The 12648-nt window shown below is 39.4% G+C and overlaps 1 protein-coding gene across 2 annotated transcripts in view; it reads left to right on the plus strand.

Annotated features, from left to right (window-relative positions):
* Positions 1-5165: 5165 nt before the first annotated feature.
* Positions 5166-12648, plus strand: part of ATF6 (activating transcription factor 6) — a 224106-nt gene continuing 216623 nt past the window's right edge. Inside the window, exon 1 of one of the 2 annotated variants that reach the window (XM_036844324.1) lies at positions 5166-5290. In XM_036844324.1, coding sequence (XP_036700219.1) covers positions 5239-5290 — 52 coding nt within the window. In that variant the 5' untranslated portion in view covers positions 5166-5238. The remainder of the gene's footprint in view (positions 5291-12648) is intronic. The other variant, XM_036844316.1, reaches the window with a different exon arrangement.

Consider the following 12648-nt stretch of genomic DNA (forward strand, 5'->3'; position numbering starts at 1 on the left):
ACATAGCAAATGAACCTAGATTAGAAGCAAGATTTGGCTTACTCCAAAATCTGAGCTTTTAACCTCTATATTCTAATATTTGGGTTCACTGTTCAGGGTGGTATTTGTCTTAAAGATGTCATACTAAAAATGTCAATCAGGTTGTAAAATCTAATAGTACTGATGAAATGCAGTTTTTAAGTAAGCTATAAATTCACTAGTCAGGCATCCCACCAACATTTGCAGGGTACAAATTGAGGCCTACATTCTATTTCTCTTAAAAGTTATAAATAAAGCTACCAAACTATTAAATAAAATGTTTTTTTCTCTTGACAAATATATCTTCATAATGACCTGGAAGACAAGGTTTGAATTTAGAATTCTCTGACTTCATGGAGTTTCATGACAAAATATGGCAATGCAGTGAGAGTTGGCCCCTGACCTACAGACTGCCCCCCTTTTCCCACCCCTGGATTTGTTCATGCGGACCGTGGTGTATACGTATATGTGGACTCCCCACCTCACATTTCTAAGCTCTGTCTACACTCCTGGCATACACTATTGGCACAGTTCTGTCAGAGGCCTGAGCAAGGCTTGGAGCTATTTGGGCTAGTTGGTTGTCAGAAGTGTGTCTAGAAAGGGACCATGTGTCGTGGCTGAGCACATCACTTTGGCATCATGGATTCTTAACCTGTGGGAAGAGACATTACCAGATGCCAGAGTAAAGTCCTAGGTATGGATCTAGACATAACATTCTTTCAAATTTTATTTCTCTGCCAAGGGTTTAAGTTGAAAGCAAATGAATAAATGAAAGAAAAAGTATTTGATAACATTCAATATTTATGACAAAAAAAAAGGTAACTAGAATGGAAGGAAGCTTCCTTAAACAATGTGCATACAAAAAAAAAAAACTACAAACAGCACATTTCTTAATGATAATTGAAAATGTTTCCTTGTATTTAAAAAAAAGTTTCCAGGAAAAAATTTTGCAAAAACAAATGAGGAAACAAAAAAACAAAACCAATCAAGCCCCTAGATATCACAATCAGCAGAATCACAAAGTGAGAAATTATACAGGACAAATAAAAAATTCTCTTTTTTTTTGGCTGCGCCGCACGGCAGGATCTTAGTTGCCTAACCAGGGATTGAACCCGGACACCAGCAGTGAGGCAGTGAAAGTGCTCAGCCCTGAAAGGGCAGAGTCCTAACCACTGGACCACCAGGGAATTCCTGCAAGTGACAGATTCTTATCTCGTTTGTTTGAAATTTTCCATATTAAATATTAATTTTTTAAATGATGATGTTAAATAAAATAGATTTTTAAATGTTAGTGTTTGCATACAGTAAGTCTACACAGACAATTCTAGAGGATTTACAGACAAAATATTAGAATTACATAATTCAATAAGGTTTTTGAATACAAAATTGCTCTATAAAAGTCAATAGTGTTACTATACCCCAGCAATAACTGAATTTAAAAAAAAAATTTTTTAAAGAAAAGGATGTGTAAATTGAAACTATAAAACTATGAAAACTTCCCTCAGTAGAGGGAAGGATTTCTTATGCAATATACAAATAGCAGAGATCATTAACAAAAGTTTGATAAATTTGACTATGTTAAAATTAAAACCTAGAGGACAAAAACCCCATAAACAAAGACAAGTGTCAACCTAAGAGAAGGTATTTGCTATATACATACGGGTTAAATGAATAGACTATCTAAAGGTGTACACATCATTGAGAGAAAGAAAATCCAATAGGAAATTTTATAAAAGAGAAGAATGGGCAATTCACAGAAGAGGAAATAAGGTTTAATGAACATGAAAAGATGCACCACCTCTTTAATTTACATTTAATTTAAATGTAAATTATAGTCACACCCTTCACAGGCAAAGAATAAAAGTCTGACTACATCTAGTGTTGGTGAGAATTCATCACTGCTAACAAGAGTGTAAACTGGTATAATTTGGCAAATAGCAGTACTCCTACTGCATGATCCAGCATATATCTTAAAGACATTCTTGCATATATGCACAAGGATAACTCATAGAAGGATATATTTTATATAACAGTCAAAAGTTGAAACAATCCAAATGTTCATCAGTAGGGAAATGAGAAAAGTCTATATTATATATTGTATATATTCAAGGAAATACCATAGAACAGTTAAAACACAGATCATCAAAAAGTAATGTTGAATGAGAAAAGTGACTTGGAGAACATTAGTGCTATAAGTTTATGTAAATTAAAATACCCCCAAACAGCACTAAATGTATGTATCTATACACATATTTAAACATGATAAAAATAAAAAAATGGCTTTGAATGATTACCATAAAATTTATAATGGAAGTTGTCTATGTGGAGGGAGGGAAATGAAGCAGAGGAAAATGCAGACCTCAACCTTATCTACAGTGTTTAATTTCTTATGAAATATCTGAAACGAAAATGGAAAAGTTAATATTTGTTAATTCTTGGCAATAAGTACACAAATGCTTGTTTTGTAATTATCTGCACTTGAATAAAAAATAAAAATTTTGAAAATTAAAAAAATGAAAACTTATTGGAGTTCAGTCATGGTGATTTTCTTAAAAAAAGACTAAGTTGTCTGGTGGATACAGAAGACTCTTGCTGGTTTTATTTTCGGTTTTATGCCAATTTTCGAATTTGCAGTTGGGTAAGGATAAAAATCTTATAAATTGCACCTGAAATGAAAACTGATTAGTTAGCTGATGACAGAAGGAATCACCTTTAACGTAAGGGAATTTCGTGATTTTTTTCGGGGTTTGGGTCCCAGGGCTATTTTGTACATTGGGGATTGTGTAATCTGTAGTAATCATCCAGCCACGAGGAGTCTGGAGGATTCTGGGAAGCATTTGTTTTGTTTAGTAACCTAGGGAAAGATTCCACTTAGTCCTAGAGGGATACGTGTTCTTTTTTTAAACATCTTTATTGGAGTATAATTGCTTTACAATGTTGTGTTAGTTGCTGCCGTATAACAAAGTGAATCAGCTATATGTATACATATATCCCCATATCTCCTCCCTCTTGCGTCTCCCTCCCCCCCTCCCTATCCCACCCCTCTAGGTGGACACAAAGCACTGAGCTGATCTCCCTGTGCTATGCAGCTGCTTCCCACTAGTTACCTATTTTACATTTGGTAGTATATATATGTCCATGCCTCTCTCTCACTTCGTCCCAGTTTACCCTTCTCCCTCCCTGTGTCCTCACATCCATTCTCTACCTCAGGGTCTTTATTCCTGTCCTGCCCTTAGGTTCTTCAGAACTTTTTTTTTTTTTTAGATTCCATATATATGCGTTAGCATACGGTATTTGTTTTTCTCTTTCTGACTTACTTCACTCTGTATGACAGACTCTAGGTCCATCCACCTCACTACAAATAACTCAGTTTCGTTTCTTTTTATGGCTGAGTAATATTCCATTGTATATATGTGCCACATCTTTATCCATTCATCTGTCAATGGACACTTAGGTTGCTTCCATGTCCTGGCTATTGTAAATAGAGCTGCAATGAATATTGTGGTACCTGACTCTTTGAATTATGGTTTTCTCAAGGTATATGCCCAGTAATGGGATTGCTGGGTCATATGGTAGTTCTATTTTTAGTTTGTTAAGGAACCTCCATACTGTTCTCCATAGTGGCTGTATCAATTTACATTCCCACCAACAGTGCAAGAGGGTTCCCTTTTCTCCACACCCTCCCTAGCATTTATTGTTTGTAGATTTTTGATGATGGCTATTCTGACCAGTGTGAGGTGATACCTCATTGTAGTTTTGATTTGCATTTCTCTAATGATTAGTGATGTTGGGCATCCTTTCATGTGTTTGTGGCAATCAGTATATCCTCTTTGGAGAAATGTCTATTAGGTCTTCTGCCCATTTTTGGATTGGGTTGTTTTTTTGATATTGAGCTGCATGAGCTGCTTGTATATTTTGGAGATTAATCCTTTGTTTAAAATCTGCTTCGTTTGCAAGTATTTTCTCCCATTCTGAGGGTTGTCTTTTCATCTTGTTTATGGTTTCCTTTGCTGTGCAAAAGCTTTTAAGTTTCATTATGTTCCATTTGTTTATTTTTGTTTTTATTTCCATTTCTCTAGGAGGTGGGTCACAAAGGATCTTGCTGTGATTTATGTCATAGAGTGTTCTGCCTATGTTTTCCTCTAAGAGTTTGATAGTGTCTGGCCTTACATTTAGGTCTTTAATCCATTTTGAGTTTATTTTTGTGTATGGTGTAAGGGAGTTTTCTCATTTCATTCTTTTACATGTAGCTGTCCAGTTTTCCCAGCACCACTTATTGAAGAGACTGTCTTTTCTCCATTGGGGATATGTGTTCTTAAGGTATTTTAAATATTCAACTGCTGAAATGCTTTAAAAAGAAATTCTATTAAGTAGCGTTCTTGAAACTGCTTCATCAAACTTAGTTAAAATTTTCAGTTAGAGTTTGTGACGTAAGTGGATTTTTCTAAACAAAACCGTTTCTTGAGTTTTAGTAATAAAAAGACTGGGAATTTACCTTATTGTAGGTCTTAGGGTAGGGTAGCTTGGACTTTCACTACTAGGTACCATGCTTTAGAAATGTATGTTTAAGGAGGTGAGTTTGATTTTGGGGAGTTTATCTTTTATATTTACTTTTTAAAATTTGTTTAAATAAACGTAGTCTTTCTAGAAGTACAATTCATAGTACTTTTGCTTATCTCAGGTACTGTGCCAGTGGAGAGGCAGGTCAAACGAATGTGGTAAAAATAGTTGTGTGTTTTCCTTCCACACACTTGTGTATACGGAGAATTTTTACATTGATAGTGAGTTATTCGTAAAAATTAAACCAACTTTACTTTCTTAGTCTCTAGTTTTGTTCTGATATCTCTACACTGTGGTATTGAGAATGATACTCAGGGGACGAGCCAGTATGTTCAGAATGGATTTTTTTCCCCATTTTTAATGATATCAATATATCTTATTTAACCGAAGTAGTGATTACCTCTCTTTCTTTTTCCCTAAAACAGCGGGACAGAAAATGCCGAAACCTCCAAAAGGAAAATATTTACTCAGAGATTTGCTTAAAATTAGCTTAGTCTCTGACGTCACTCGCGCAGAAGCAATTTGTCTTCATTCGGCCACCGTCGTGTCAGCGTTACGGAGTATTTTGTCCATCTGCGGCCACCGTCCCAGATATTAGTCGCCGAGTTCCAGGGCAGGGGAACGTGTGTTTCGGCGGAGCCGGCTGGCGTTGCCGGCACCATGGAGTCACCTTTTAGTCTGGGACTCCCTCACCGGCCGGATGAAGAGTGGGGTGAGTGGGATCTGAGACTGTACCAGGGGTGGCTTCAGGTTTCTTCCTCCTTACTTCCGCGCATTTGTGGTGACAGGTGTGGACGAACCCTGCCGGGGGAGCGAGGGCCACTCGTTCCTTCCGTCCGTGGTCCTAGTAGAGTCTAGCAGAACCTGTCGGTTTCTGCCCTGGCGACAGCGAGCGTAAAATATTGCCTGATTGGAATTACTATCGTGTTTCACCGTTTCCTCTGGGAAAGTACCAGGTGATGATTTTGTGGGGCGATAAACGACGTCATTAGGAAGCTTAGGGCAGGATGGCTGTGACCATCAAAAAGGCTGCAAGCTATTTTCTCAGAGTGTGGGATGTGGGAGATGCTTGCCATGGAGTGTACGTGTACGTGTTTGGTTTGTGTGAGAGAATGTGAGTCCTCATCTCGAAACTTCCACTATTGATCGAGGCTGATGCCCATCTTGGCAGAGAAGCAAAGCACCCCAGCACCTGACCTCAGGTCCCTGATTACGTAGACCTAACGCTTATAAACGGATATAATCCCGATTGCTCTCCGGATACAACTATGAATTTTCTTGTTATGGATATTTTGTTTGGCTTTGTGGTCAGGAAGAGTGGAATGGAATGTAGTGGAAATGAGAGTGGAGAAGCTTTATCATCTAAGTGTTTAGAAGAAACTTATATTCCTCCCTTGTTTGCGAGACACAGTACTAATACCGTTCTTGGGCTTCAGTATGAATTTGGGGTTGTATACGTCCCTGAATGTGTCCTGCGGTGAACCTACACCCTTCACTACCTTTAAAATTTGGAGGAAACCCAGACTGACCTTCATTTTTTCCCCCTTGGACCATCGTTCTCAGTAGCAAGAGTGTAATCTCAGTTCTGTTTGTTGAACTGAAGTCCTCATTTGATTTTCCAAGGGCAGAACTTCTCTTAAATTACATAGTGTTAGAGATTTATTTCAATTCTTGGATAGGTTTTCTATGAGTTGTTGGAAAAACTTTAGACTATCTCTTCCAAATGTATTTTCCCAAGCCAAATGTAGTCGTAGTAATAGGAACAATTGCCGTTAAGCACTTTATTTGTGTCAGGTGCCCTGCTTAGCTCTTACATCCCAAGCCAAATGTAGTCGTAGTAATAGGAACAATTGCCGGTAAGCACTTTATTTGTGTCAGGTGCCCTGCTTAGCTCTTACATGCATTATCTTATTTAATCCTCCCAACAGTCCAGTGAGGTATTGTTATTTTACAGATGAGGAAACTGAGGCTGAGAGAGAATGAATGCTCAGAGTCTTATAGCTAGTGAGTGTCAGAAACAGGATCAGTAGCAGGTTTGTCTACCTCCAAAGCCTGTGCACTTAGTCACTATTCTATATTGCTTTCCTAAGTTATTTCTACAGATTTGATTTTCACCAAGATCCCCCCAGTTATTAACAAATCTACTTCAGTATATTGGGTTGTTATGATCTGTTTTTTCAGCTAGTCAACTATTATATTTTCATGATGTTTCTTAAACTATAACTGTGAGGCACTTCCTGATAGCATTATTATGTCTTCTGTTACCCAGGCTGCATTTTCCTGACTAATCTGATCAGTTGACTCCTAGTCTTAATGTTCTTTAACAGAGCATTCAGTTCTTTGTAGTAGGTTCACTGACTCAGCTCAGGTATCTTGCCCTGCCCCTCCCTGAATATGCCCATTTCCCATGGTTTTCCAAGCTTCTCTTTTCAAGCTGTTAACAATCTTTTCTTAGTGGAACACTTTAATTCTGCTTCCTCAGGTGTTCAGTAAGCAGGACAGATTTTGTAGGCACTGGAGTGAAAGGTTACTGTTTGCTAGCATTTCTCAGTAGAATATGGATTCTTTTTCTGGGAGTTGCCATTTTGGGTGTTCAAGTACTTCACTGATTTATTTGACTTTTTTTTTTTTTTTCTATGTTAGAAGCTAGCCAGTTAAATTTTTAAAATCAGATTATGTAATTAGTACTTGTGACTCTTAACAACTTTGTATAATTAAAAATGACTTACTCAGAACAGCCTATGATGGGATGTGCATCCCATGTGCATTTTCCCTTTATGTAGGGTGATGAAATTTAGAACGGGCCTATAAACATTTTCTGTAAAGGTCTAGATAGTAAATATTTTAGGCTTCTGTGGTCATGTGGTCTCTGTTCTGACTCCTCAGCTCTGCCAGTTGTAGTACAAAAGCAGCCATGGACAATGTAAACTGAGCATGACTGTGTTCCAAAACAACTTTATTTATGGATGCTGAAATTCTCTTTCATGTAATTGTTTTTAATACTTAATAGAGTGTACTTTTAGTACAGTTTTAGATTTACAGAATAATAGAGGGGATAGTACAGAGTTCCCCCGCCCCCTAAGTTTCCCCTATTGGTAACATCTTGCATTAGAGGAGTACATTTGTTACAGTTGATGGGCCAGTATTGATACATTATCATTAACTAAAGTCCATAGTTTATATAGAGATTCACTCTTGTTCATTCTGTGGGTTTTGACAAATGCATAATGTCATGTATCTACCATTACAGTATCATATGGGATAGTTACACTGCCCTAAAAAATCCGCTGTGCTCCACCTATTTGTCTCTGCCTCCCTCCTCCAAAGCCCCAAGAACCACTGTTCTTTTCACTGTCACCTAGTTTTGCCTTTTTCAAAATGTCATATTGTTGGAATGATAGAGTACGTAGCATTTTTAATTTGGCTTCTTTCATTTAGCAAAATGCATTTAAGATCCCTCTATTTTTAATGGCCTGATAGCTCATTTCTTTTCAGCACTGAATAATATTCCATGGTATGGATGTACCACAGTGTCTTTTGGGCTCCCATAACAAAATACCTGGGAAGCTTAAACAACAGAAATTTATTTTCTGACAGTTCTGGAGGCTGGAAGTCCAAGTATAGGTGCCAGCATGGTCAGGTTCTGTTGAGACTTCTTTTCCTGGCTTATAGATGGCCACTTTTTTTGCTGTGTCCTCATGAGGCAGAGGGGTGGAAAGGGAAGGAGGGAGGGAAGGAGGAAGAGGTGGGGGAGAGAGAGAGAGGTAGGTAGGTAGGTAGACCTATCTCTTAGTCTTACAAGGCCACAGTTCTAGAAGATTAGGGCCCCGCCCTTGTAATCTCGTTTAACCTTGATTACCTCCTAAAGACCACCCTACCTCTGGATGCAGTCATCTTGGGGGCTTCAATATATAAATTTTGGGGGGGGACACAATTTGGTCCATAGCACACAGTTTGTTTATCCATTTACCTGTTGAAGAACACCTTGGTTGCTTCTAGGGTCTCAAAACCAGTTAAAGACAGACTGAGGCCAGGAAAGAGGTCCAGGCATGGGGGACAAGAGTGACAGGTTCCAGCTTATAAAGGGCTTACATGCAGTGAAGGGACAGCCAAAAACTGTTCTCCAGTGATGGACACTGCACAGAGAATTAAAATTGGTTGCTTTCAAATGTTGGCAGTTATATATAAAGCTGTTATAAATATTCATGTGCAGTTTTTTTTTTTTTTTTTTGGCTGCGCTGTGGGGCTTGCAGGATCTCAGTTCCCCGACCAGGGATTGAACCCGGGCCATGGCAGTGAAAGCGCCGAATCCTAACCACTAGACCACCAGAGAACTCCATTGCAGCTTTTTATGTGGACATAAGTTTTCATATAAATTGGGTAAATACGAAGGAGCATGATTGCTGGATCATACAGTAAGAGTTTGTCCAGTTTTGTAAGAAACTTTCAACCTGTCTTCCAGAGTGGCTATGCCATTTTGCATTCCCACCAGCAGTGAATTTAACATTCCTGTTGCTCCAGTCCTGCCAACATTTGGTGTTGCCAGTGTTTCGGATTATAGCCATCCTGATAGGGGTGTAGTGGTATCTCATTATTTTAGTTTGTAGTTCCCTGATAACATGTGATGTGGAGCATCTTTTCGTATGCTTTATTTTATCTATTTTTTTTAAAGGGAAGGTCTTTTAAAAAATATTTGTTTATTTATGTTTTGGCTGCGTCGGGTCTTAGTTGCGGCATGCGGGATATTCGTTGTGGCGTGCAGGCTTCTCTCTCTAGTTGTGGCGCGCAGGCTCTAGAGCATGTGGGCTCTGTAGTTGTGGATCTCGTGCTCAGTAGTTGCAGCACGCAGGTTTAGTTGCCCTGCAACATGTGGGATCTTAGTTCCCTGACGAGGGATTGAACCCATGTACCCTGCATTGGAAGGCAGATTCTTAACCACTGGACCACCAGGGAAGTCCCCATATGCTTTATTTGTCATTTGTATATCTTTCCTTTCCTCTTTCCTTCCTACCTCTCTCATTCCCTCCCTTTCTTTTTCTTACATTTTGCAAAAGCCACTTTTTTTTTTTTTGCCACACATAAGATATATGTACCAAGATCAGAAGCTTCCATCTGCCACTGTGGTTTCTTTGATAAATTCAGTGTCTTCTGTGAAAGTTCTCTGTGCCTTTCTGTGTTCACCAAAACCTGACTCCCCTGATGACACGGTTTTCCCTGAAGTCCTAGTGAATGGTAGCTCTTTTCATTCTCAAAACCTTTTCACCATTAGGGCCTCTGAAAGTGGGTTAGTTATCTTCCTTGTCCTTCATTGCTACTTTTAGATCATTCTCCTTTCATCCTCCCTAAAAACATCCAGGCTTAAATTTCACATTGTCTCACATGCTGTCCTCTACCTCTCCCTGTTATAGTCATCTGCTGATTTCTGGTTCACTCTCCCTCACTTTTTGAAAAAATTTAGTTCCTAGCTTATTGTCACTTTCTTTAACACTCCGTCCATCATGATTCTTGGCTGATTTCAGTATTCTCAGAGAAAATCCTTCAAATACGCTGACCTCTCATTTCCTGGGTCTCCTCTCCACCTTCCACCCTGTCTCAGGCATTTTCTTCCCCAATCATAAACCTAAACCTTGTCGGTACTAGTAACATAATCTCAGTTTCCATCATCCCACTCTGACCATCACCTTCTGTCTTACCAGCTCACTCTCTTTAGTACTCCAATTCCAGTGGTACCTCCAACACTGCTGAGATTCTGCCATCTTTTCACTGTCCCTTGTCCCCTTTATGTTATCACTTTCCCCTTATCCAATTTAAATTCCATGGACAATCTCTGTAATCATTCCCTCACACCCTCAATATCCTTGTCTCTCTCTTGTTTTGTAGTTCTCTCTTTGATCAGCTGCAACCTTGGTTAAATCCAACTCTGTCTACTCCATGAATGCACTCAAGTAGCTGAAAGTGGCTAAAAAAGAAAATTCAACCATGCTGATTGGTCTCACTTTAAATTTATGATACTAACCTGAAATAGACCATTAAGTATTACCTGGCTGATCATATTTCCTTGGTCCTCTCACTCTGATGATCGTTTTTATAAAGGTTCTTCTCTCCTCAAACCTCCAACACCTCCTCCTGCATTCTTTGAATCAGAAGAGAACTGCTGCAATCTCCTACTACCTCATCTACCCATGTACCAGTATATTTGCCTTCTCTTCGTTGGTGGGAATGCTAGAGCTGATCACTTCTATGTGTGCTTTAGACCCCTCCTTCTTTGTTTGGTTTTTTTAAAAAATTTATTTATTTATTTTTGGCTGTGTTGGGTCTTTGTTGCTACTCACGGGCTTTCTGTAGTTGCGGTGAGCGGGGGCTACTCTTCGTTGTGGTGCGCGGGCTTCTCATTGCGGTGGCTTTCCTTATTGCGGAGCATGGGCTCTAGGTGCGTGGGCTTCAGTAGTTGTGGCTCGCGGGCTCTAGAGCACAGGCTCAGTAGTTGTGGCACACGGGCTTAGTTGCTCCATGGCATGTGGGATCTTCCCAGACCAGGGCTCGAACCCATGTCCTCTGCATTGGCAGGCGGATTCTTAACCACTGCGCCACCAGGGAAGTCCCTAGACATGCCCTTCCCCCCCCCCCCTTTATTCAAGAATATTGCTCAAGCTCTTCTTCCTTCTGTTCCCTGAATCTTCATTTCCCTTCCTACATGTAGTTGCTTCTCTTGTCTAGAGTGAAAAACCCCCAAACCCTCTTTAGATGTTACTTCCCTTTTAGCTTCAACCACATTTCTGTTTTTTATTTCACAGCAGAATTCTTTTTTAAAAAACGTCCATGTTCACTGACTCCACTTTTTCTTTTTTCACTGTCTCTTGAACACAATGCAGTCAGGCCCCACCACTCCACCAAAGCTGCTCTTTCTAAGGTCACCACTGTTTTCCAGTGGCCATTTCTCATCTTACAAGAAGTAAAGGAATAAATAAATGGTCAGAGTGGCAGTCAGGTGGGAAAGCTTGCTGAGCAAACAAAAACTAATAGCTACCGTAGTTTACTACTGTTAGGAGAAATCTATATAGTAGGTAGTGTGGGATTGGTGAAAAAGATATAGAAGTAGGCAATATATTTTAGAGATACTTCATAGGTAACCAATGCCACCACTTTCTTATGGATCCTTCTAAGGTATGCTGTAGTATACAAATGTATTTATCAACCCACTCTCCGTTTTTTTAAGTATTCACAAACCACAGAAAAGTTAAAAGAGCAGTACAGCGATCACCTGTATTTCCCTTATCTAGATTTACCAACTGTTAACATCCTGCCATACTCACTTTTTCTCTCAGTATTACCCACACTTCCCTCTTCTTTCATTATCTGAAAGCAGGCTGCAAATAATATGAAACTCCTAAACACTTCACTGTGTATCTCCTAAGAACAAGGAAATATGTATTTTTAAAAAACATGAATTCATACTAATAATACCCACAGTTCAAAGCCAGTACCACAGAGTTCTTTCTCACCTTCTTGCATTATATACTTTAATTTCTCTTTTCCTACTGTGTAAATCCTGATTCCCAATAACATCCTATGTTTTTATGGGCTCACTTTAGCTGCTCTGTTGAAAATAGACTGAAAGAGGGTCAAGGGCAGAAGCAGAGAGACCATTTGGAGGCTACTGCATCAATCCAAGTGATTTATGATAGGAGCAGTGGAGATAATGGAAGTGGTTGACTGTGGATATATACACATACACATATGCATATGTATATACCCATGTGTATATACATATATATTTCTTTAAATAAATTTATTAATTTTATTTATTTTATTTTGGGCAGTGTTCGGTTTTTTCTGCACATGGGCTTTTCTCTAGTTGTGGCGAGCGCGGGCTTCTCATTGCGGTGGCTTCTCTTGTTGTGGAGCACAGGCTCTAGCCGCGGGCTTCAGTAGTTGTGGCACGCGGGCTCAGTAGTCGTGGCTCGCGGGCTCTAGAGCGCAGGCTTAGTAGTTGTGGCACACGGGCTTAGTTGCTCCACGGCATGTGAGATCTTCCCGGACCAGGGCTTGAACCCATGTTCCCTGCATTGG

This window comes from Balaenoptera musculus, chromosome 1 (genome assembly GCF_009873245.2).
Source record: "Balaenoptera musculus isolate JJ_BM4_2016_0621 chromosome 1, mBalMus1.pri.v3, whole genome shotgun sequence".
NCBI classification, from domain to species: domain Eukaryota; kingdom Metazoa; phylum Chordata; class Mammalia; order Artiodactyla; family Balaenopteridae; genus Balaenoptera; species Balaenoptera musculus.